We start from the raw sequence: 26443 nt of genomic DNA, 5'->3' as shown, positions 1-26443 counted from the left end.
TTGTGTTAATGAAAGAGTCGTGTATTTATAGTGTGAAAAACAGGCAGAAATAAGGTAAGAAAACAATTAAGGAGCTGGGTATCAATTAAAATCAATCAGTACAAGACTTCCTTTAATTAAGGAATTCGGACTTAAAAGGTAAGGAGCAATAAAATTATTTAAGGAAAGAGATCAAACAAGCATCTTGTGCAAAGTAGGCAATTAGGGGTAAATACATAGGAGTTTATTTAAGGGCAGAATTTTGAAATAAATAAGGTAGAAAATCAATTAGTAGACAGTCAAGGAGTCAGAGATTTGTAATTACTGGTCCATGAATGAACCAAGTCAGAAAAGCTAAGGAGAGTTTTCGACTCAAACCAAGCAATAGGAAAATCAGCAAACAAGGAAAGAAGATCAATCAGACTTACACAAAGGAGGTCTGAAATCAATCAGAATTGAAAGCCATTTTGGAGGGAAGTTCAGCACATATAAAGAGCACACAAGTATGCTAGTTTGAATTTAGCGCAAAGAAAAAAACGTCATGCCATTGCAAAAATCAGTAGGTAATATACTATAGGATCATGGTAGTCACATAGGTCAGCAATGTAGAAGAGAGATAGTATCAAATAGCATACAAAGGGTCCAGTATAAGGACCTTAGAAGAGTTTAGTAGAGAATCAGAATTGCCTAAAAAAAATAGAGGTTGAAACAAAGATTTCAAGACTCAGTTGAGCAACAGCGGAAACAAATTCAGAAACTCGAAATAGTTAGGGTTTCTGAAATCAAACAATTTCAAAGATGAAGGGCAAGCATACCACATAGCTAATGGTCTCAAAACTCGGATGAACCCCCAAATTCTAGTGTTTTTTATCATCAATCGAGTGCAGAGATTAGAGGACAAGTAATCAAGGAAAAAGATACTAATCGAAACAGGTTCAGGGGTCTCAGAAAAGAACTGAGACCTTTAACATGCTTTTTCAGTAGCAGGAACTCATGAGAAGCATAGTAAAAGAACAACATGTGAAACACAGTAGAAGAACTCAAATAAACATAGTAGAAGAAACTAATAAGAAACCTAGTAGAAGAAACTAATAAGAACACAGTAGGAGAAACATATAAAGAAGCATAGTAGAAGAAACTTAACAAGAACACAGTAGAAGAAACTTAATAAGAAACATAGTAGAAGAAACTTAATAAGAAACATAGTAGACACACAAGAGAAAAAAAAAGAAAATCTGAGAAACATCTAAATAACTCAAAAACCCTAGATCGAAAAATAAAGGTTTTTGAAAGCATAGTTTTGAAAAAAATATCAAGAAGTCGTTCAAAAGTTTAGGGAAAACATGGATCTAGAATAGATCTAAAGAAATCAGAAGAACCTCGAAAACTAGGGTTTCAGAGGAATCCAAATGGTGAGAAAGGCTTGGATAGTCGTTGATCTAAGCAGGAGGAGTCGAGGTCAAGCTCGAAACAGACATGGCTTGCCAGAGCAAGGCCGGAGATGGCCATAAAACTTGAATCAAGCAAGGTCTGGATGAAGCTTCTTCGTGGTCAGGCCATGAAACTTCGGCAACCAGGCGTATATGAACCATAGAGGGCTGGTAGGTGGTGAGACCACCATGGATTCAGGCCAGGAGGTGGCCGGAGAAGGCGAGTGAAGCTCATCGGAGCGGAGGGGAAAGGGGAAAGTTCTATAGAGAACCAGAGATAGAGAGATAGTGATGAGAGTTGGTTGAGTGAGGAATAAGAGGGGTTTGGGGGGGTCGTTTGTTTAATTTGGTAAGAAAGGATCTGGACCGTTGATCAAAATTGATCAACGGCCAAGATTTAATCGGATTGGGTCGGGTAGATTTAGGGATTGGGCTTGGGTCTTTGGGTTGGGGTCTGGTTTAATTTAGGCTAAATTAGAAAGCCAAATCTGGCTATAAGTTAAATAGCCCTTTTTCTCATTTAATTTATAGAAAATAGTAAATAAATTTCTGAAAATAAATTGAAAGCACTAAAATGATTTATAATATATTATTATCAATTTAAAAATATTAAATCCCATTTTATAAACATGAGACGAATTTAATCCTAAAAATGGCTAATATTGCAATTATGCAATTTTATCCTTAAAAATACTAAATAAATTCGTAAAAATATGTAAAAACTATCTTAGCTATATTTTAGTATAAACATGAGAATCCAATAAATGAATCACCAAAAATGATAATTTTGGGGATAATTTTGGTTTTTCTTGATAAAATAGGGCAGTAAATTGATTTAAAAATCTTTGAAAAATTAAGGAAAAATAATGAAACCTTGGGATATGCTTATATATGCATATACAGACCGTTTTGAAGGTATTTTTCATATTAAAAAAATACAGGGAAAATTGGGTATCAACACTTGTATTAGACACTATTTCAAATATCATTAAAAACTGGCATGAAATGTTAAAATAATTGGCTTACCTAGTCTTAGAGAGTAAGTGTCACCACGACGCCTATGGTGGGATTTTGGGTCGTTACAATTTGGTATCAGAGCACTAGGTTCATAGGTTCTACGAGTCACGAGCATGTTTATTAGAGTCTTGCGGATCGATATGGAGACGTCTGTACTTATCTTCGAGAGGCTACAGAACTATTAGGAAAATTCCACTTCTTTAATTCCTGTCGTGCGGACTTGTTGATTTCCGAGTTTGAGCCTTTGTATCTCTATTCTCTCACAGATGGTGAGGACACGCGCTATAGGGTCAGCTGAGCAGATGCCTGCGCCCCCTGCTAGAGATGCGAGAGGCCGAGGCCGGGGTAGAGGCTGAGGAAGGGCACGTACTGCAGCTAGAGCACCTGTCAAAACAGCAGTTAAGGAGCCGCTAGTAGCTCCAGTTAAGGGACAAGCACTGGAGGCGCCTGTTGTTACCCCCAAACTTTAGGAGACTTTAGTACAATTCCTGAGCATATTTGGTACATTGGCTCAGGGGGGACTGATATCCATTTTACCAGCTACTTCACAGATTGGGGGTGGAGCTCAGACTCTCACCGCCCGTACTCTGGAGTAGCAGAGTCACATTGGTCAGGTTTAGGGTGTGGTGCCGGTACAGCCTGTTATTCCAGTTCAGCCTGAGGTCAGGCCAGGGGCATCAGAGGAGGAATAGAAGAGGCTTGAAAGGTTCAAGAGGTATAGTCCACCTACTTTTAGTGGCATAGCTACCGAGGATGCACAGGGATTTCTAGAGAAGTGTCACTGTATTCTCCGTACCATGGGTATCGTGGAAGTGAGCGGGGTTGTTTTTACTACTTTTTAGCTATTGGGAGCAGCGTATCAGTGGTGGCAAGTTTATGAAGAGGGTAGAACAATCGATGCAGTACCACCCACTTGGGCTCATTTTTTAGAGGTATTTTTTAGGGAGTTTGTTCCCCAGATCCTCCGAAATGCATGGCGTGCAGAGTTTGAGCAGCTATGTTAGGCCACCATGACGGTGTCGGAGTATGCCAACGGGTTTAGTGAGTTATCCCGTCATGCACCTGCTTTGTTTCCTACAGTCAAAGAGCGAGTCCGTAGATTCATTGAGGGGCTCAGTTATGATCTTAGATTCTGCATGGCTCAGGAGTTGCAGACTGATACTCTATTTCAGCAGGTGGTAGAGATTACCAGGATGTTAGAACGTGTTTGGGATGAGGAAAGGGGGGCTAAGGAGACCAAGAGGTCTAGAAGTTTTGGAGGGTTCAGTGGATTCTACTCTTCAGCTATGGCTCATCATGGCAGAGGCTCGGGCAGTCGGCCAGCCCAGTCCGCACTTCAGACTACTTGTGGTGCTCTAGTTAGTCAAGGTACTCATGTGAGGCAGTCATCTTTTAGTGCACCACCGGCACGGGGTTCCTACGACGGTTATTCCAGTTATCCGGCACAAACTCAGTACGAGCAGTCGCGCCCGCTGAAGGGATATTATGAGTGTGGTGATACTAGGCATATCATGAGAGATTGTGCCAGACTCGGGAGAGGTGGATTTCATCATGGTACTCAGGACACGGGCTCCCTTCCATTTGTTACTCCACCTGCACAGCCAATTAGGGGTAGACTCATTGATATATTTGCTATGGTTTGGCTGAGGCCGCTACACCAGATGGTGTCGTTACAGGTATGGTTTCGATTTGTTATAGAGGATCACTATCCTTATTTTGATTCGGTTTTGCTTATCGAGGTGAGTCCTCCTATCATGTTTCACATATGGGTGAGCTTCGTGATTTTTTGCTCTGCTTATGTGTTTACCCCTGTTGGGAGATTCTATGGCGGTAGCCCGTGTCTATCATTTTGTTTTGTTCATTACTGAGAGCTATGGGGCTAGAAGTGTCTTTCTGTTACTCATTACGGTAGGTTCTGATGTGATTTAGGGAAGGTTTGGCTGCAATTTATGATTTTGTTTTGCGGAATCGAATTAGTGGAAGGTTTCGGTTAGTACGATGCGTATGCTACTTGTGATTCAGAGTTGAGGATGGGATCCTCGCATTTTCATGTGGTTTGATATGTTTGAACCGGGCTATGTGACACGGTAGAAGTTATATCAGGATGAGATCCTGGTGATTAGTTCATGTGTTTTAATTCTCCCTTGTGAAATTGATTCGTAGTATGGTACTGATAGAGAGTTGTGCCTGTACTTATTGGGTTTTAGCTTACGAGGTGAGTGCACACGTGGCGTTAGATGTGACTTGTTGATTCAGGTGAATAGTTATGAGGTCTTCATATTTCTTGCATCGTTGTTAGTGTTATGAAGGTCTGGAACGAGGTTTTAGCTGAGATGAGGTTAATTACGGGTGTTGTATTTTATTATGGGCAGCTGTAGTGATCAAAGATGTTGTTATAGGCATATGTGTAGTGTGTTACGTCGTGTGGTTGTACCTAGTGGTGTAGACATGAGTTGTTACAGCTGGTTGAGGCTGATACCATGTGTTGATGTGAGAATCGGGTCTTTTCGAAATGATTGGATGGTGAAATATTTGGTTCTAAGGTTTATCAGTGTGGATAGGAGAAATAATCTTCAATTGAGACGGTATTATCAAGCTTATGTCCATTGGGGTGAGGGATCACCCGCGATTATGTGTATGGTGAGTACATTCAGTGATTTATGACCTCGAAATAGTACTTGGCACGTTCGAGGATGAACATTTATTTAAGAGAGGGAGAATGTAATGACCCGACCAATCATTTTGAGAATGAGTATTCCGTTCGGTGTCTTAAGGCCTCGAGAAGCTTCGTATTATATATTATAATTTGCGTGTGTGGTCGAGTTCAGTTTTCGGATGATTCGGGATCAATTTGGAAGAACAATTCTTGTTTTAGAAGATTAAGTGAAGAGAGTTAACCGAAGTTTGACTTTTGTTAGACGACTCCGGAATAGTATTTTGATGATTCCAATAGTTTCGTATGATTATTTTAGACTTGGGTGTATACCCGGATTTGCATTTGAATATTCCTAGAAGGTTTCAGATTTTGTTGGTGTCTGGTTTCCTTCTACGTGTTTACGAAGGTTCTCCCGCGTTCGCATAGAGAAAGTTTGAGTGCTACTGGAATTTGGCCTTCATGTTAGCGATGTAGGTCCCGTGTTCGCGAAGCTCTGAGGTATTAGGTCTACGCGTTCACGATAGGGACCTCGCATTCGTGTAGAGAAGCTAGTCCGTGGAGTCATCAGGCATTTAGCCTACGCATTCGCGATGAGGGTCCCGCGTTCGCGTAGGGTCAGGCAGAGTCAGCTTCCGTGTACAATTGGGCCATCGCGTTCGCGAAGGATATTTTTAGACTGAAGCCATTATTATGCTTCGCGGAAGCGAGGATGTTTCCGCGTTCGCGAAGAAGGAATTACCTCGGCAGATATAAACATGGGAAAATATATAAGATGCATCCCGAACTTGTCCCAAAAAATCAGTTTCCAACTCAACCTTTACAGGCATTCTTTTTCTACCCTATACTTGTCCAGACTGAATTTAAACCCCCCCCCCCCCTGAATGATGACATAGCAGAGATAGTGGTTTCACTCTCCCAAGCTCGAGTAGAACCATGAAAAGAATATTAATTACATACTAAATCATACACATATTATATTTTAATTTGACATTACACATTTAACTTAACTTAGTTATTTGTGAGGTCCCACTTTCTTTTTCTCTTTCTCTATCTTATTTTTTCTTTTTATTTAATCTTTTCTCTCTCAATCCTTTCTTCTATCTCCTCTTATCCAACCCAAAACACACGGGCCGTGCTACATCCCCACCATTGCTAAACCACCTAATCTCCCCTCCTCATTTACCCTATCATTTTCTTTCCCGCCTGACCCATGCCTCCAATATTTTTCCAACCTCATTTTCATTAACTCGTCCAAAAAGATCAAATAAAATTATCATTAGAGAGTTTTTTTTCTAGACGTCTTTATTGTCTCTGCCGGTGAGTTCGCCGAATAATTTTTCCGACCAATATTCAGTCAAAGAGCTTTAGTGGGTCTTTCTTCTCCATCTTTGTTCTGCCTGAACTTCTTCCTTTAGGCTAGCAACAACTACCATGGTGGTCTGAATTGATGGTCTGATTTGGTTATGGTTGAAAGAGAAGTAATAGTGATAACTACATGGAAACCCAATATGTTTTTCAAAATAAAGATGACATGGGAGGAGCGGGATTGAAAAATAATTAAAAAATGAAAAAATAACTGAAAAAGATAAAATAAATTAGAAATTGACATGTGGCGGAGCGTGGAGCACACAGCCCTCCACAAGCTTGGTTATGTACTTTTAGGGAGGAATTAAATTCAGTCCGGATAAGTATAGGGTGGAAAAAGAATGCCCGTAATGGTTAAGTTGGAAACTGATTTTTCAGGACAAGTTCGGGGTGCATCTTATGTATTTTCCCTATAAACATTTAAAAATCGAGGGTTTTGTCATTTTTATCATAACTTGAGCCAGAGAGCTCGGATTTAGGCGAGATTTTGAGGGATTTTTAGAGGCATCGATTGAGTAATGATTCTTGACTCGTTTTTTGTTATATCCTACTAATCTATCATTAATTTCATCTTTTAATTAAGGTTTTGGGTTGAGAATTTTAGGGGGGAAGTGGGAAAGTTCTTCAACCGAATTTTTGCGTTTTGATTGAGATTTTGGTATCGGATTTGAGTAATTTTGGTACGAGTGAACTTGTGGTTCATTGGGTATTCGTATTTTGTAACTTTTACCGGATTCCGATACGTGGGCCTGGGTCAACTTTTTGGGGCGATTTTCGAATTTCTTGTTAAAGTCTTGATTTCATTAATTAGATTAGTTTCTTCTAGTTATATTTATGGTATGTAATTGCTTGTGGCTAGATTTTGGCCATTCGGACTAGGAAAATCGAGGAAAGGGCATTCTTAGTGATTGATTGAGCTTAGTTCGGGGTAAGTGGCTTGCCTAACCTTGTGTGGGGGAAATCCCCTTAGGATTTGATACTGTTGTAATACTTCTGTGATACGTGAGTGTCATGTACGCGAGGTGACGAGTGCGTATACGGGCTAATTGTTGTAGAATCCGATTTTTACTGAACAGTAACCTATTTTATCTTAAATGAGTTATCCCAACATGTGTAGTTATCCTGTTTAGCCTAATTTCGTATGTCTACGTGTCTTAAATGCTTATTTGAACTCTGTGCAGTATGCTTAGTTGAATTCCTGCTTTTTCTTTGACTTGTACTTAGTCTTAAACTGTAGGATTTCTTGCTATAATTGTTATTTCCATCGATTTTAAGTTGTGTGTTTACTTTTGGGACTACGAGGCGGTACCTCTGGAGATCCCCTGTCGCATATTTACTTTTGGGACTACGAGACGGCACCTTGGGATATCCCCGCTGCATATTTACTTTTTGGACTATGAGACGGTATCTTGGGAGATCCCCCGCTGCATATTTACTTTTGGGACAACGAGGCGGTACCTCGGGAGATCCCCTGTTGAGCATTACTTTTGGGACTATGAGATGGTATCTCGGGAGCGCTCCTTGTTGTTTATCCCTATGTGTTGTGTTGTTATCTTCCTATATTCGTCGTTGTTAAATTCTCAGTCTTTCATTATATAGCTCCTGCCTTATTTATTATATACCTGTAGGGCCCTCCTGACCTCGTCACGACTCTACTGAGGTTAGGTTTGGCACTTACTAGGTACCGTTGTGGTGTACTCATGCTACTTTTCTTGACATGTTTTGTGTGCATATCCAGGTACCTCCTACCTGTCCCGCTATTAGTTGCGTACTTGTTGCTGCTCCTGAGACTTCATGGTATATCTGTCAACGTCCACAGACCTCGGAGTCCCGCTTTATCCCTTATGTTGTTCCTCCTTTATTTTACCTAGTTACTGATGCATAGAGACAATTAGAATAGATTCTTAGAGCTTTTGACTTATGATTATCGAGTTTTGGGGATATTGTTATAATCGAATTGTTGGTTTCACTTGTACATGCCGAGCGGCATTTTTCGGCTATATTAAATTTTGTTATTATTTCAGTTATTCCGCAATTGTTAGGCTTACCTAGTCGTAGAAACTAGGTGCCGCCACGACATCCTACGGAGGGAGATTTGGGTCGTGACACTTCCCTACTTGATTATTCTTAATTTAGAGGTTATATTGACGTCTATTCTGGGATCAATCACGATGCATAATAATTATCGAGTGTTTTACTACTGTCTCCTCTTGGTTTCGACCAAACAGGATTAATAAGAATTTTTTGTCTCCCGGTCCTAATTAACACTGAAAGGTAGAATTTATCCTTCAAATACTGTTAAAGAAAAAAGAAATGTAGCTGGTCTGCAGGGTCTCATAAGAACTTTACACTTGGATATCCGAATTTACACTTGTTTTGCTCGTTTTTTCTTCAGTTGATACTACCAGTTTAGATGCTTTAAGTTCAAAACACAAACACCAAAAAGTGGAGAGAAGGATCACATTTCCCATTTGGAGAAAAAAGTTTAACAATTTGAACCCTTTTGTGGTCCGAGGACCCCAAAAAAAAGTAAATATTTTCAAAGACAAAACCGATAAGCAAATGTCATCGCCAGATCAGTAATTAGGCAGCAGCTCCCAGTAATTTCATCTTTTCAGGACTTCCAAAATCCTGAAATGATGGAGGGGCTGGAAATCATGGCATAGCAAGTTGTTTTTTTGCAGCATCTTATCAGCTGGACCTCTCAGATAATAAGATAGAACTCAGAAAGGTTATTATTCTTGGGGATTGACATCAATTATGCATAAAATCCACATCAAAACACCTATGCATACACTTCAGAATCAATTTGCTCGATATTTGGGAATATTTGTCTCAAAGAACTTGTATAGTTCGGAGATTGTGCCTGCAACCATAATACACTGCATTAGCGTGGCTATCATAGAACTAAACATCTACATTTATGACAGTCTATTGTTAGTTCAATCCATATTGAGGTGCCAAAAAATATATACCAGGGACATTCCAAACCGAACTCAGTGTGAAAAAAAGAAGGATTTTATGACTCAGTCTATTGTTAGACAAGGTTGCTCCAGTGGTCAGAGCATTCCACTTCTAACCAAGAAGTTGTGAGTTCAAGTCACCGCTATCAGTCAACCTATCTTGTCTAGGATGCTTTTACAGGGTAAGGCCCACTAGCCATCTTGTGGAGTCCATGATTGTTTATAAATTCATGGACCCGAGTCCTCACGTTCACCTAAGTTTGGCCATTTTCCGGAATGCAAAAGCATTAGGAGCCTAAGTTTTTCAAAAGAGAAAAGGAACGAGTACAAATTTAGCACACAAGTCAAGCATAATGCCAACGTCATAGACAAAGTTTTGGGAAGGATCCCCTTTTCCAGTCCCATTGTTCACCCTGCAGCTAAAGACTGACATCCCTTCCAGCGTCCAGTCTCACCTTGTTTGACTCTGCCTTTCCTAAATATTTCTTTCTGAATGTTGCGCCTCAAAATGTTCAACCGCGCAATTCCAGTGCTGCACATTTATCTAATGGCCTACTACACCTGTACTGATTTTCATGGCCTTTTATATTATTTTCTTCGCGAGCTTTCACATCTCTGTGAGATCCCTTTGTTAGGTTTCTAATTTTAATGATGACCAAAACAAGAGTCAAGTGCATACTACTAATGCAAGAAATACATGTGCAGGTCAGCTAAACCAGAATGAAGAAGAACTATGCAAGAAGCCAACTTGTTACTTGATAACGGCTAAATAAAGACCATCTATCAAAGCATAAATCAGGGTAGCAGAGAAGAAAGAGAATCAATCAACATTGCAAGATCTACGGAAGTCATCCCCTAGAAGACCAATCAAGAGCTTCGAATCAGCCTGATATGCATAGAGGAAGATTGCCAAGAAAAGGAAATTGAGGAAATTGTGAAGATCAAGACTGTCGCTATCAAAGAGGATTTGACGAGCAAACTGATTTAATGAATCCAGTCACAATCCCTATACTGGATTCAAGAGTAGGGACTTGGGCCCTACTTTTAGAATACAAGTGCCTCAAAAGGAGAAACACAATCAAAGGGATTTGAGTTTTTCAATCTCTCAGCACAAGGAAGATAGAATACATCACATACATTGGCGAGTATATAAAGAGCGGGAAGACTTGAAGATCACCATGCAGCTTTCATATAGTTTCCAGTCTTTCTACTTCCTAGCAAAAACATAGTATTCCTAAAAAGATAGAGAGAAAAAGAAAGCAAGTGAAAGGTTGTGTCAAGAACAACTAGTGTAACTCGGTGGTGAACGAAAGAAAACCACACACTCATCTGCAACTCATTTCGATTGAAGATCTAAGAGAACCCTTGTGACCCAAGGGACCTGGATATAGGTGTCACATCGGTACACGAACCAGTATAAAAATATATATTTGTTGTGCTAACTATTGCTTGCAGGATAATTGCAGTTGACTAAGAAGTAACCTAGTCGACTAAAAGAATTTTTACAATTCACCCTTCCCCCCTCCTCTTTTTACTTCCAATTGGTATCAGAGTAGGTCTCACACGCTGCGAAAGATGTTTGCTTAACCGCAAAGTGAGAAAAGGTCAAGGGAACAAACAATGCTGTTGGAGCACTATTTTAGGAAGGGACATCACAAATAAGGCCACCTTACTTCAATGGACATCATTTCTCTCATTGGAAAGTGCGTATGGAAACATATGCAAAATCCTATGACATCAAAGTTTGGCGCATTATCAAGAAAGGAGATCTACCTATTCCACAAGCAAAAGAGGACAAAGTAGATGAAAGCCAGGTATCATCTGATCCACTAGATTTAGATGAATATATTGACGAACAAGCTGTTGTGGTGCAGGCCAATGCTAAAGCAAAAAATCTCCTATACAATGTAATAAGCGGTGAAGAATATGAAAAGATCTCAAGCTGGGAAACCGCAAAAGAAATGTGGGATAAGTTGGAAGTCACTTATGAAGGAACAAATAAGGTTAAGGAAACCAGAATGAACCTTCTGATTCATGACTACAAGTAATTTCAAATGAAAGAAGGAGATCCGTGGAAGAATTTTTCTCGATTCAGTAAAATTGTTGGGGATCTCAAATCTTTTGGGAGACCAGTGAAAAATGGAGAACAAGTCAGGAAAATACTGAGAAGCTTACCTACAGCCTGGCAACCTAAAGTCATTGCATTGAAACGCCAAGATCTTGATAAAATTTCCTATGATGAACTTCTAGGTGATCTTATTGCCTTTGAAAAGACTCATTTGGACAGACGTGTGCAAAAGAAAAAAAGAAGATCGTTGCATTCAAAACCACTATGGCTGAATCAAAAAAAGGAAGAAGAAGAAGAAGAAGGTGGAGAACAGGATGAAAACATAGCCATGCTCTCAAAAGTAATACTCCCTCCGTTCCAATTTATGTGAACCTGTTTGACTGAGCACGGAGTTTAAGAAAAAATGAAGACTTTTTGAATTTGTGATCCTAAACAAGTCAAAAAGGGGTCCAGAGTATTTGTGTGGTTATAAAAGCTTCTCATTAAGGGTAGAATTGAAAGTTAAAGCTAAATTGTTTCCAAATTTAGAAAGGGGTCATTCTTTTTGGAACGGACCAAAAAGGAAATAGGTTCACATAAATTGGGACGGAGGGAGTATCAAACATGATGAGAAGAACCAGAAATGATAAAAGAGGCAAGCCAAATTTCAGGAAAGGAAAAGTTGTAAATGAAAATGACAAAGAATGATGGAAGATGCCATGAATGTGGGAAGATTGGTCATATTCAAGCAGAATGTCCTAATCTAAAAAAGAAAGTCACCAGAAACTATTAGAATAAGAAATCTTTTGGTGCATAGAGCGATGAAGAAGAGTCTGACCATAAGGAAATAACAAACATGTGTTTCATGGTGATTGGAGAAAATAGTGATGAAGAAGAATTCGATCAAGAAGGAACAAATAACTTGAGTCTCATGGCAGCCAAAGGACCAGTGAGGTACGCGCACCTATTCGTCATAAATGTAATGAGCTTCAAGAATTTATCGATATTGCTCTTGTTGATCTTGAAAAAGTTCTACATGAACTTCGAAAGAATCAACGAAAAAAGAAAGACCAGGAATTGAAACTAGAAGTATTTGAGATCGAACGAGACATGTTTCAAGAAGAAGTTCATGAACTTCGGTTGCAACTGAATGGTTTACGCAAGTCCACCAGCCACAACTCCATTAAGTCAAACCAGTCGACTATATGTAAAAACTCTAAAAGGGGATCAATGAATTACAGACCTATCGAAGAATCTAGTCCCCTTTCTTGTTTTTATTGTGACAAATCTAGTCATGTATCTATTCATTGCATGTTTAGAAATATAAGGGGCTGGGTCTGACAGCCCAAAGCAACCAATCGGGCGAACAACCAAAAAGGACCCAAGCAGGCATGGGTACCTAAGAGAAAGTAATTTGTTATTTTTGCAGAAACACCGCAAGAGGAATCGAAATAAAATGGCATCTTGATAGCAAGTATTCCAGACACATGACAGGTGACAAATAACTTTTCAAATTAGTTACTAAACTCGATGGAGGATCAGTTACCTTTGGAGACATATCAAAAGGAAATGTAATTGGAGCCGGAAAAGTTCCTCTCATCTCATCATGCTATGTAGATGAAGTATACCTTGTAGATGAACTTGGATACAATCTGCTCAGTAGTAGTCAACTATGTGATAGCAACTATGAGGATAATTTTAGAAAATATGGGTGGATAATTGAGGATGAATCAGGTAAAACTATTCTCTCTGGAAGCGGGGATACGAATGTCTATGCTCTTAGTAATGTTGATGTCACTTCAAACCATTTATGTTTGGCATCTATGATTGATGATCCTTGGGTATGGCATAGAAAATTAGGTCATGCTAGCATGCATACTATTGAGAAACTTTCTAAACAGGATCCTGTTATCGGTCTTCCAAAACTATTTGCGATGTCAATTAGGGAAACAAAAAAAAATGTTCTTTAAAAGTCAAGGACATCGTTTCTACTACAAAACCTCTTCAACTGTTGCACATGGATCTTTTTGGACCTACTAGAAGTGCTAGCATTGATGGTAGAAAATACTCTTTTGTTATAGTAGGATTTTTCTCAATTTACTTGGGCTATTTTCTTAAGAAAGATGAAGCTCTAAAGAATTTTGAAGTTTTCTGCAAAACAGTTCAGCGAGAAAAGGGCTGCTACATCACCTCTATAATAAGTGATCATGGAGGAAAATTCGAAAGCAGATCATTTGAAAGCTTCTGCAATGATCAAGGAACTTCTCATCCCCAAGATCTCCACAATAAAATGGAGTAGTTAGAAAATGGAGTAGTGGAATGCAAGAACAGAACTCTACAACACATGGCAAGAACCATGATTGCAGAAAATTCACTACCACACCACTTCTGGGCTAAAGCAGTGAGCACAGCATATCATGTTATAAACAGGTATATGATAAGGCATATCCTCAAGAAGACTCCTTACGAACTGTGGAAAGGTAAGAGACCAAACATAAGTTACTTTCATCCCTTTGGATGTAAGTGTTTCGTCCACAACAACGGGAAGAACAACTTTGGTAAGTTTGATGCAAAAAGCGACGAAGGTATTTTTCTTCGATACTCTCTCTCAAATAGAGGGTAAAAGATTTATAATAAACGTACTCTAGCTATTGAAGAATCATGTTGTATCTGTTGATACTAACCTTTCTTCTAAGAATGAAAAATGTCCTGATGAGGAGGAGATTGCTATAATACCGAAGTCTGTTCAAGCGGTTTAAGATGCTCCTGAAGAAGTAACAAATGACCCACCTCAGTTAACTGACAGTAACTCTGAAAACCTAGATATTTCTGCATCAGACTCTCAACATCCAACTGAAAAAGAGCTCTCTACAGCAATTCCAAATGAATGGAAGAGTGAACCTAGGTATCCCCATAAGTTCATCATCGGTGATCCTCAAGAAGGTATGAAGACTAGGAGAACACAAAAGCAGAAATCAAATATTGCTCTCATCTCACAACTGGAACCAAAAAGAATTGACGATACATTTGAAGACAACCACTGAACAAATGCAATGCAAGCAGAACTTGACCAATTCGAGAAAAATAAGGTATGGAAGTTAGTCCTTAAAACCTCCTAACACATCTGTCATGGGAACAAAGTGAGTTTTCAGGAATAAGCTAAATGAATCCAGTAAAATAGTAAGAAAAAGAGTAAGATTGGTCGCTCAAAGATACTCTCAACAAGAGGGAATTGACTACGAAGAAACTTTTGCTCCAGTTATCAGGTTAGAATCAATTCGTATCTTGTTAGCTTATGTTGCTCATAAGTGTTTCGGACTTTCTCATATGGACCTAAAAAGTGTTTTCTTAAACGGATTCATATCTGAAAATGTTTTTGTAAAGCAACACCAGGTTTTGTAGACAAGTCTTTTACAGATCATGTTTATAAACTCTCAAAAGCTCTTTACGGGAATGAAGCAGGCTTCTAGAGGCTGGTATGAATTATGATAGACTAAGTTCATTCTTAGTCGACCATGGTTTCCAAAGAGGTAACATTGACACCACTATTTTTATCAAACGGTCCGCTAAAGGAAATTTGATCGTACAAATCTTTGTCGATGACACCATATTTGGCAGTACTAACATTGATTTGTGCAATGAATTTTTAAATATCATTAAAACGAAATTTGAAATGTGTATGATGCGAGAACCAACGTTCTTCCTTAGGCTACAAATCAAGCAATCGCAGAAAGGAATCTTTAGTAGTCAAACCATGTACACCAAGGAGCTCATAAAGAAGTTCAGCATGACTAACGCCAAAGCCATAGGAACTCCCATGTGCCCATCAACCTCTCTTGATGAAGACGAGAATGGTAAGAATGTGAATGAAATAATGTACCGAGGTATGATTGGATCACTGCTATATCTCACTGCCAGTCGACCAAACATAATGTTCAGTGTATGTAAATGTGCAAGGTATCGATCAGCTCCTAAAGAATCTCACTTGACTGCCATTAAGCGCATTATCAGATATCTAATAGGAACAGTCGACTATGGGTTATGGTATGAACACTCTTAACAGTTTTGATCTCAAAAGATTTTCAGATGCAGACTTTGCAGGTGATAAAATTGACAGAAAAAGCACAAGCAAGACTTGTCAATTATTGGGAAATGCACTTATTTCATGGCATAGCAAAAAGCAAAATCGTGTGGCTCTATCCACCACTGAAGTAGAGTATCTTGCAATAGGCAACTGTTGTACTCAAGTTCTGTAGATTATCAACAGCTTTTAGATTATGATTACATCTTAAGCCTGTTCCAATTATGTGTGATAATTCTAGCATTATTTGTTTCTCCAAAATTTTTGTGCATCACTCTAATGCTAAACATATTGAAATCAAGCATCATTTTATTCGCGATTATGTTGCAAAAGGTGATATTGTGTTAGAATTCGTAAACTTCAAAAATCAGCTTGCTGATATTTTTACAAAACATCTACTCGAAGAGAGATTATGTTCACTCCGTGATAAAATTGGCATATTCTCAATATCTTTTCACTGCACACAAGTTTAGTATCTTTGACACTATATTTTATTTGCTTAAAAATCTTTTGAAACATTAAGTTTGATTTTTGAATCTTTATTTGATATGATTGCTTGCATTAAGATATGAACTACTGGCGCACCCTTCCAGAAAGAAACCCACCAGTTGCCTTTCACGCGTCTCCTTCATCCTCCATCCTTCAGAGAAGTCACCGATTCAAAAAGGCCCAAAACTCGAAAGAACCTATAGAAATTGAGTCGCATGAGGGCTCAAAACACCATGAGATTGAAGATGAAGCTAGGATACTCCTGTGGAGACTCCCACAAATCTAAAAAGGGCCGGAAAATGTCCGATGGAGCCAATCTCAAACAGTCCACCCACAAGAAAGAGAAAATCGAAAGCGTAGAGTTTGGACCAAGGACAAGATAAATTTCTATGGTCCAGAAGAAAAATCCAGGTATATTGCTTACAAAGGAAAGTCCACTGCGTACGGCCGCACTCTAAGTCTGAACTACATGAAAAATTCTCATTGTGATGTTCTCTGTGTTTGAAACTCAAAGGCTCTCATTCCTGTTTGCTACTGTTGGTGATGTTGTTTATGAAGAACCTATGTATATGTTTTATCCGAATTTGTTTGTGAATGACAAAGATGATATGGAGTCTATGGTGTTGGGAACTCGTATTATTCTTGATGCTTATCAATTTGAAAAGATTTTCTCCACAAAATTTCACGGGTACAGTAATTTTGTGCAATATTCTTGGCCTAATGATTTCGAAGTGTCTCTTGAAGAAGCAAAAGGTATTTTATCTAAAACCCCCTGATATAAGTCCTAAAAATCTGAAGTTTGAGCATCGTGTGTTGGCTCATATAATTGCTACCACCCTTTTCCCTCGTACTGGATCCCTTAGCACTATGTCTACCAGAGATGTGTTTGTCTTGTATTGTCTTGTGAATGGAAAAACAATTGGTTGGTTTGTTTGGATACGTCAATGCATGCTTGAAAATATTAGAGACGCATCTTCCTTTGCAAATAGCCTGCCTTATGGTCTACTAATTTCTCACATTCTGCAAGTTATGCAAGTGGACCTATCCCTTTTTGCTCCCAAAATCATCTCTATCACATGACACATATGACAAAACTGCGTTTGCTATGATGGGATACACCCTAGTTGATGGAACGTGGGTTAAGAAAGACAAAGCCGCAGATACTTCATCCCAGCTCAGCAGGGTGATAGAGGATCCAATCCTGGTGCCAGCCAACCAACTTCCTCAGATTAGTTATTGAATTGAAGGTATCAAGAATACTTGCTACCATGCACGGATAGGTTGACAAAATCCTGGATGTGACTAACTAAAGAAACTGGAGCAGACATGGCCAGATTGAGACTCAGCCTCCAAACCATAAAGAGGTAGGGGATCAAGGCTGTGCAGGATGTCAATGAGCAAAACAACAACAACAACAACAAACAAGTGGGGTCTGGGGAGGGTAGTGTGTACGCAGACCTTATCCCTACCTTTAAGAAGGCAGGGAGGCTATTTTCGGTAGACCCTCGACTCCGGAAAGATAAAGGAAAGGGGCAATGACAAGCAAATCAATCAGAAAACCAAGCAAAAACACAAAACTAACACTAGGTAGTGTAATTAGACAATCGAAGCTTAGGCAATAACAAGTAATAACAGAAGTCCAAAAATACGAAAATACACGAAAGACACTAAGTGATGTACTAAAGCTACTGTAACAAATAATGATAGCGCTCGGCTACCTAACCCTCTACCCTAATTCTCAACCTCCACACCTTCATATCCATGGTCATGTCCTTAGTAAGCTAGAGCAACGCCATATCTTGTCTAATCACCTCTCCCCAATACTTCTTCGGCATGCCTCTACCTCTCCGTTGACCCTCTAAGGCCAACCTCTCACTCCTCCTCATTGGTGCATCCGTGCCTCTCCTATTCACATGCCCAAACCATCTAAGTTTCGCCTCTCGCATCTTGTCCTCCACAAAGGCCACGCCTACCTTGTCCCGGATAACTTCATTTCTAAGTCTATCTAACCTGGTATGCCCGCACATCCATCTCAACATCCTCATTTCAGTCACTTTCATCTTCTGAACATGGGAGTTCTTGACTGGCCAACACTTTGCCCCATACAACATAGTCTGACCACTCTTCCATAGAACTTCTCTTTAAGTCTTGATCGCACATTCTTATCACACAAAACACCAGAAGCGAGCCTCCATTTCATCCATCCCGCCCCAATACGATGAGTGACATCCTCGTTGATCTCCCCATTCCCTTGAATAACTAACCCAAGGTACTTGAAACTCTCTCTCCTAGGGATAACTTGTGAATCAAGCCTCACGTCTTCGTCCACTACCTGAGTCGCACCATTCAACTTGCACTCCAAATATTCTATTTTGGTTTTGCTCAACTTGAAACATTTAAACTCCATCGTTTGCCTCCAAACCTCTAACTTCTCGTTAACACCACCTCGCGTCTCGTCAATTAGTACAATGTCATCCGGAAATAACATGCACCACGGCGCCTCCCCTTGAATGTGACGCGTCAGTGCGTCGATCACCAGGGCAAATAGAAATGGGCTGAGGGCTAACCCCTTGTGCAACCCCATCACAACTGGGAAGTGTTTCGAGTCCCCTCCCACGGTCCTCACTCGAGTCTTAGCTCCATCATACATGTCCAACAGGGACACCTTTAGCCTCCAAACGTCTCCACAAAACCTCCCTCGATACTTTCTCGTAAGCCTTCTCTATGTCGATGAACACCATGTGTAAATCCCTCTTCCTCTCCCTATATTGCTCCATCAACCTCCTAAAAAGGTGAATAGCTTCCATGGTCGAGCGTCCCAGCATAAATCCGAATTGGTTCTCAGAAATAGACATAATCCTCCTCACCCTCAGCTCCACCACCCTCTCCCAGACTTTCATGGTGTGGCTTAGTAACTTGATACCCCGATAGTTTGTTGCAATTTTGGATATCGCCTTTGTTCTTATACAACGGGATCATCGTGCTCCTTCTCCATTCTTCGGGCATCTTCGTCGTCCTAAAAATGACATTAAATAACCCAGTGAGACACTCTATGCCCGCCTTACCCACGCTCTTCCAAAATTCCACCGGGATGGCCCGGTCGCTCTCCCCCTGCTCATCTTACGCATAGCCCCCCTCTACCTTCGCAACTTATATACGCCTACAATACCCAAAGTCCCGACGACTCTCGGAATGTTCTAAGTCACCCAGCACAATGTACCTATCCCCATCTTCGCTCAGGAGTTTATGGAAGTAAGTTTGTCATCTCCTTTCACGCAGCTTGGCTAGCCTGTACAACTTTTTATCCCCTCATCTGCCTCCAAGTTCTTCATACAAGCGTTTAAACGCGGTAATCTTAGCCGCAGTAACCGCTAACTTCGCTTCCTTCTTAGCCACCTTATATTGTTCCCTCCTCATCCACGCTCTCCAAAAGCTCCAAATATGCCGCTTTCTTGGCTTCCACTTTACCTTGGTTAGGAATGGCTGTGAGGAATTTGAAATTACACAATAAAAGTTTGTTTTTTAAATGGTTGTGGAGGTATAGTAGGAGGGGTGAGGAGGTCTGGCAGAAAATGCTAGATGCTATCTATGGTGACAAAGAGGGATGGACACAGAATCCTGCTCAACTGAGACAATGTGGGGGAATTTGGAAGAGAATCAGTGAAGGGTGGGATGAATTCTTACAATATACAAATCTGGAGGTTGGCAATGAGGCTAGAATAAAGTTTTGGATAGATATTTCGAATGGAGATGAGAGTTTTAAAAACATATTCCCAAATTTGTTTAGTTGTGCTTTGGATAAAGATGCTCACATTGCAGATTTGAAGCCATCTTTAGGTTGGCAAATCACGTTTAGGAGAAATTTAAATGATTGCGAATTAATCAGCTTTTGTCAATTGCTTCAGCAACTGCACACCTGCTTAATTGAGATGAATAGAGTGGACAGATTAGTTTGGGTCAATAGCAGGGATAAACTATTTCCAGTAAACAATTGCTATAAAATGTTACTACATCAGAATAGTCAGGGGGTTCCTAACTGGCCTTGGAAGATGCTCTGGAAAACCAAGGCCCCTGTAAAAGCAGCTTGTTTTGGTTGGTTAGCAGCTAGAGATGTCTGTCTTACACAGAATAAACTACAAGGTTTTCCATTGTGTAGCAGATGTTATTTTTGCAATTGTGAGAAGGAAACTGTTGAGCATCAATTCCTTCACTGTAATTTCTGAAGACAATGCTGGGAGCTCTTTCTTACTATCATGGGTGTATCTCTGGTCATACCACAGAAGATTAGCAATTTGTTGGAAGTTTGGCAAGCTCAGAAAATGGAAAGAAACCTAAAGGAAATATGGAAGACTATTCCTGTATGCATATTGTGGACTGTCTAGTTAAAGAGAAACAAAGTGAAGATAAGAGAGTACACATTGCTAGAGTCGAGAACAAATGTGTATCAAGAATCTATTTTACTGGTGCTCTAGCAATACCCTAGATTGGATGGATCAATACTTAGATTTTCTGAATTTTCTAGGGGGAAACATGTAATATGTTTTGACTGGAATGCTGTAGTAGCATAGTAGCATCTTGTACTCGTACTTGTACCATCTTGGTACACTTTTTAATAAAATCTTTTACTTATAAAAGAAAAAAAATTAGTTATATTATTCGACCAGGACGTCTCTAGTTCACAGAGCAATCACCAACGCCTGATGTGTTCATGAGCTGATATTAATTACTTAAACCTTTGTATATCTTTCAGTATCCTGTTTATGCGATAAATCTAGAAGTTGACATCACTTTTAGGGAGGTGGAGCCCAATCGATAAATTATCCGAAGCCTCAAAGGAAATACATAGATAATTCACTCAGCATGACGTATAAGGCAGAAGACAAGGATCTGGATATTGACCAACAGAGGATACTGATAATTCAATGATGAAGCAAGTTTAAGATTCAATGGATTGGCTTTCGCGGTGATGTATAGGCATTGTAAGAGTCATTTTCCCTATCACATTGGGACTAGTCTCTCCCCTCCATGACACCAGGGGTTAGCGAGGTGGAGTGGAGAAGATCTAGTTTAAGAACAACTTTCACTAAGAAAACCCTTCAAAGCAGTTTTAAATAGAGGAAGAGAGATCGAAGGATACCGAGAAGAAACTACCAGCTCAAGTACAAGAAAATGTACATCCCAAAAAAGAACAAAAAACTAGTTGCTGCCAGTTTATACAATAAGGATGTGCTAAGGTTTAAAAGCACTTACACAGGGATTTCGCTCAAGGTAGATGGTTGTTAGCTTCTCTTTAGCACCAGCAACAGCTTCTGCCAGACCTACCAATGATGCTATATTGTTGTCATTAAGCCATAAGTCCTCTAATCTGCATAAAGTGAACATGAAGATGATGACAAGTCCTAGCATTATAAGAGTAGCTCAGACTTAGGAATTGCTAGGACAGCTTTCATACTTTGTCAAGTTCTCAATGTCATTAATTTCTGTAAGCTTATTTGCTGATACATCCAAGACCCGCAGGTTTACCAAGGTAGACAAACCTTCCATTTTTGCAATACCATTATGGCTCAAGTATAACTCTTCAAGGGCAACACATTCCTTCAAATTGAAAACAGCAAAATCAATCACTCTTAAAATGGAAGTCGTCTACAATGACAAAGCACAACTGTTAGCTATCAGGACCTGAAACCCAATCATGGAAGTTAAACGGTTGCTCTGCAGGCTAATCTTTTTAATGCATTTCAAACCGCATAAATTAACAGTTCGTATACGATTGCGACCAAGCCATAGCTCTTGTAGATTTTTCAAATTTTCCAGAAGCTCCATAACCTGTTTCAAAGAACCAACGCACTTCAAGGGTATATAATGAGCCAGGGAAAGCTTTGTGGTCTACTTATATTTACAAATATATATATATACTGAGTTTTGACAATCTTTCCTTTTTTATGTGTGTGGGGGTGGGGAGTGGGAGGGAATTGTTCTGCCTCTGCTGTAAAGCTTTTCTGATTATTCTTTTTTTTTTTTGACAAGGTAAGATATAAGTTTATGATAAAGCTTTTATGATTACACATTTACAAGTGTAAGCTGTTGAAAAATATTAAATTTCTTTTGATGTCATCTTCAAGAGAAACTAACCCGTAATCTATTGGACCCAAGTTCGAGTATTTGTAGCTCATGGAAATGCTCAATCTCCTCCATCTTGGTGACTTCATTTTTAGACACGTATAGTTCTCTGAGTGTACTGGAGACCTTGGACAATCCATTAAGTGATGATATCTCATTGAAAGAAACATCAAATACCAGAAGCTTCTTGAATATCTCAACATCGGGAATTTTCTTCAGCTGATTGTCCCTAAGCACTAGCTCCTGCAAAGAGAGTTCAACATGCATGATTTCAGATAATTTCAACAGGTCTGTTTCTATCACGTCTATAACCAGACAATCATACAGGAACCAAAACAGGGAGAAGGTCAACTCTGGCAATAAGATGTAGTTACTAAACATTTTCCTTAAGTAATCTTGGGTGCTTTCAAGGCTTTAAAAACTAAGGGGTCGCTTGGTTACCAGATGGGATAGACAAGGATGTCTCATGGGATTAGCTATCCCACCTTCTATACGAGATAGCTAATCCTGCCATTTTGGTATAAAATTTATCCCACCATTAGCTAATACCCATATCCAAACATGGGATAAATACAATCCTATATTCTATCCGGGGATGAGTATCCTTATCCCAGTAACCAAACGACCCCTAAAATATAAGGACGAAATAACTGCCATGTTCAATCCCTTTACACACTAGTCTTCCACTTGCAGAGGTGAAATCTGTTAAGCATATCTGACTAACCAACACTATAACAACATCAAAAATGGAAAGAACTTTTGTTTTCCTTTTCCTAAAAAAAAAAACTAGTTAAACCGGAGAAGAGAAGAAGACGACCTAAATATAAGAGATTCAAGTCTCTGCCCCACACTCTCCATCCTCTGAAAGAGAGTGTGAGATAAGGTGAAAAAGAACATGACTCAAGCATACTTAAAATTTCAAGGCACTCCCAGCAAAGCCTCTCCAACCCCAATACTGAAATAAATTGGAAAGTCAGAGATCAAAACATGAAGCGAAAGGTACCTATGCAAGAAAAACAAACATGAAGCGAAAGGTAAATGAAAGCCTTGTCTTAAATTTTAACAAATGAAACCATGCCGTCCAAGTGGAATGACTCAAATATTTTAATAGTTCAAGACGCACCCAGCAAAGCCCCTCCAACCCCATTACTGAAAGAAATTGAAAAGTCAAAAAGATATGGAAACCTGAAGCAGAAGGTAAATGAAAGCCCTGTAATTAAATTTGAGATTAGGAAACCATCCCGTCAGAAAGGAATGTTAACCATAATAAGTTCTGTATGAGAAGTGTTATCTTTCTTCATATACTCAATACCTGGTACCAAAACCTTTTGTTTCCCTAGATCAACTTTCCCTCAGCACGAATTAAACAATTGGTCAAAGAGCAAGAAATGAACTACACGAAATTTGTAATGGTATGGATTTCAATGCTAAATTAACATACAAACTGCTCTTTCACAAACCGTAAAGCAAAGATAATTCCTATGAACATCAAGAAACAGTGAGAACTAAAAGTTTATTCTTTATTCAAATTCCGAAATGAACTTGGAAAATTTATTCAATAACAGATTCTAGCCAATGGTTGCTGAGAAAACAGATACACCAATTTTATGAAAAACAAATCAACAACTAGCACACAATAGTTACAAGTTTATTCAATTTGAAAAATCCAACAACACCTAGCAGTCAGCAAGGTATTACATCTAAATCAGAGAGAAGCTTTGCATGAATAAACCAGACGGTTACTATGTAACGAAAACCTCATTAATCATGAACTCAAAGAATAATTTTGAAACATACAAATAATATGAAAGCAACAAGATTTCAACAAAGGAAAAAAGAAGAAGCAATCCCAATCAATTTTGATATTGTTTATAGGTTAAAAGTTGAAATGTTTTCTTATTGTAGAATTACTACGAAATATACCCCCTGAAGCCTGTCCATTTCTAATATGGTGCTATTAGGAAATGGTTGCAGAGATTTGCTCAAAAGAAAATACTTTATGGAGAAAGGCTATAGTAGCTAATATGAGTTCAAGCTATTTACACATGAGGAAGGAGATTATGAAGGGGAGGGAGAGGTTAACCAAATGCCTACACCAATTTCTTGGTACATAAATTTTTTTGCCAACTTATTGGGTTGCGGGCGGAGAAAAGCGGACGTGGGGACTCGGGTCGGGGCGCAGCATAACTAAGAGAGCCATTCCATTTAGGGCGAGACAAAATGGGCGGGCACGGGCGGATCCAATAGAAGCATACACCAGCTTTAAGTACATTTCAGGTTAGATAGCAAGTTGCAGTCTCACTGAATTCACGAATCAAAGATGCAGCCTAGGTTACTATTAACACAATACAGGTAGACAAAAATTCACCATTTTTTTCTCTAAGCAGCTATAGCTCATGCGAATATGCTTGTAAACTCTATCTATTTCTGCATAAACCAATAATTCAATCAACTTCGTCCCAATTCCGGATAAGTTGAGGTCCACTGTCAGATCTATTTTTTTCTTATACTAACTAATGGCTCTCCAAAACCCATTCTTATCCCTACATAGGCACTCAAGTCACAACCAAATGGACTCCAGGAAAACACCAGCCTTAATATAAGTGAAATAACAATTATTATGCCTTAAATTTAACAAGCCAATTGCTTATAAGGAACATTTGCTTCCACGGCATTGTATTCTAACTAAATTTCGTTAAATCAGAGAGACTATAGGCCTTCTGAAAATATTTCCCTTCATGTGATTTTGACTGATTTCTCTCTTATCATGGCTTCTGAAGAATTAAGATTATCCAAATTCAAATCCATTTGTGATTTAAAGGTAATTCTTCAGCAACTAAATGCGCCAACAAATTCAATTAATCAATATCACTAAGCTTAGCATCAATGCAAATTAGTTGAGAGACGCTACATAAATAGCTCTATACAAGTTCATTAATTCCTTTTAATATTCAGCACCAATCGATATACTATTGGGTATTTAATTTGAATTTCATCATTTATTCCATTTTGACAAAAAAAAAATAGAACATGGGCCGTATTGCTAAACTAAAGACTCTAACATCAAATAACATAATCATATTTAGAGTAATGAGATATAGATGAATACCTCAATGTCAGAAATGACGTGGGAAGAGGAAAGAGGCTCAACGGCAGCATCGGTAAGAAGGTTCTGACGAAGAGAGAGCTTCTTGAGGTTAGGGAGTTGGGAAATACGGGGGTCTAAAGCGGACAAACGGTTCGTTGTTAAGTCTAACTCGGTGAGACTCGGAGGAAGCTCCACTGAGTTGAGATCGTGAAGCTGGTAACTCGTTAGATCAAGAACCGTTGGGGCTGCCTCATCCTCTGACATTGGATCGGTTCTGGGTTTGTGATTGGAGTTGTCAGTTACTGATTTTCTCCGCTGTGTTCTTTTGTCAAAAACGTAGGAAACGAAGGAAGGTATGGTATACCTGGGAAACTACAGCACTTGGATTCAGAGTATAACGAGGGTATGCCTTTCCTTCTGAGTTCACTTTCAGTAAATTACAACTTACCCCCTTTCAATTTTCTTTCCAAGATCCCAATTGTTTAAATTAAAATTAATCTGTATAATATATGTATTGTTATAAAATCTTTAGTAAATTTGGATGTCCACTACTCCCACTACTTTCATCCATGATGTAAATAACCTCCCACTACCCATCACTATTATGATTGTAGCTTCCACAACTCCATAACCTTCTATGTAATAGTATAAATAGAGGCACGAAATGTGATATGAGATACACATGAACACTTGATGAAATAAGAAAGTTATTTCTTCTTTTCTTATTCTACTTATCTTCTTGTTTTATATTGTTACTTTGGCTACATTTTTTAACACGTTATCAGCACGAAGTTGAGCTCTTTTCGTTGTTCAGGTATATTTGTTCATTTTGTTTTCTTCTTTGTATATTTTGATTTCATGATTAGTATCTTTAATATGCAGTTTTATAATTTCTCACATCTCTAGATATGTGTAAAAATAAAGAATTCTATGTTTCTTTATTTTAAGTTATTTGTATGATTGTCATGTGAAAGTTGCTAATTTTCATGTTAATAGAATTGATTGAGAGAAGAATACTTATTTTATGTTGTTCGACATTTGAAATTGTGTTAAAGTTAGAAGATATTTTTGTTCTAGTTAACATCAAAGATATACTAATAATTTAAAGCAACAAATAGTATTCTTTTCTATGGAATTATCACTTTAGTGTATATAGATCATAAATTTGATATTATGTCAATTTTAAAGATTCTTTACGCTATTATCTT

The 26443-nt window shown here is 38.9% G+C and overlaps 1 protein-coding gene across 2 annotated transcripts; it reads right to left on the bottom strand.

Annotated features, from left to right (window-relative positions):
* On the bottom strand, positions 8808-25665 carry LOC109225662 (protein phosphatase 1 regulatory subunit pprA). Of its 2 annotated transcripts, none has more exons than XM_019390412.1 (6): positions 25257-25662; positions 22160-22390; positions 21707-21853; positions 21480-21622; positions 21278-21392; positions 8808-9313 (listed from the first exon to the last, which is right to left on the bottom strand). In XM_019390412.1, exons 1-6 carry the CDS (start codon positions 25497-25499, stop codon positions 9233-9235), a joined length of 960 nt encoding a protein of 319 aa, XP_019245957.1. In that variant the 5' UTR covers positions 25500-25662; the 3' UTR covers positions 8808-9232. The 2 variants fall into 2 exon arrangements, with proteins under 2 accessions (XP_019245957.1, XP_019245958.1); XM_019390413.1 differs by lacking the exon at positions 8808-9313 and adding an exon at positions 14141-14223 and having other exon boundaries at positions 25257-25665.

The sequence above is a fragment of the Nicotiana attenuata genome, chromosome 5, assembly GCF_001879085.1.
Source record: "Nicotiana attenuata strain UT chromosome 5, NIATTr2, whole genome shotgun sequence".
Lineage (NCBI taxonomy): Eukaryota > Viridiplantae > Streptophyta > Magnoliopsida > Solanales > Solanaceae > Nicotiana > Nicotiana attenuata.
The sequence above is the reverse complement of the archived record's forward strand: the minus strand, read 5'-3'. Positions and strand labels throughout refer to the sequence as shown.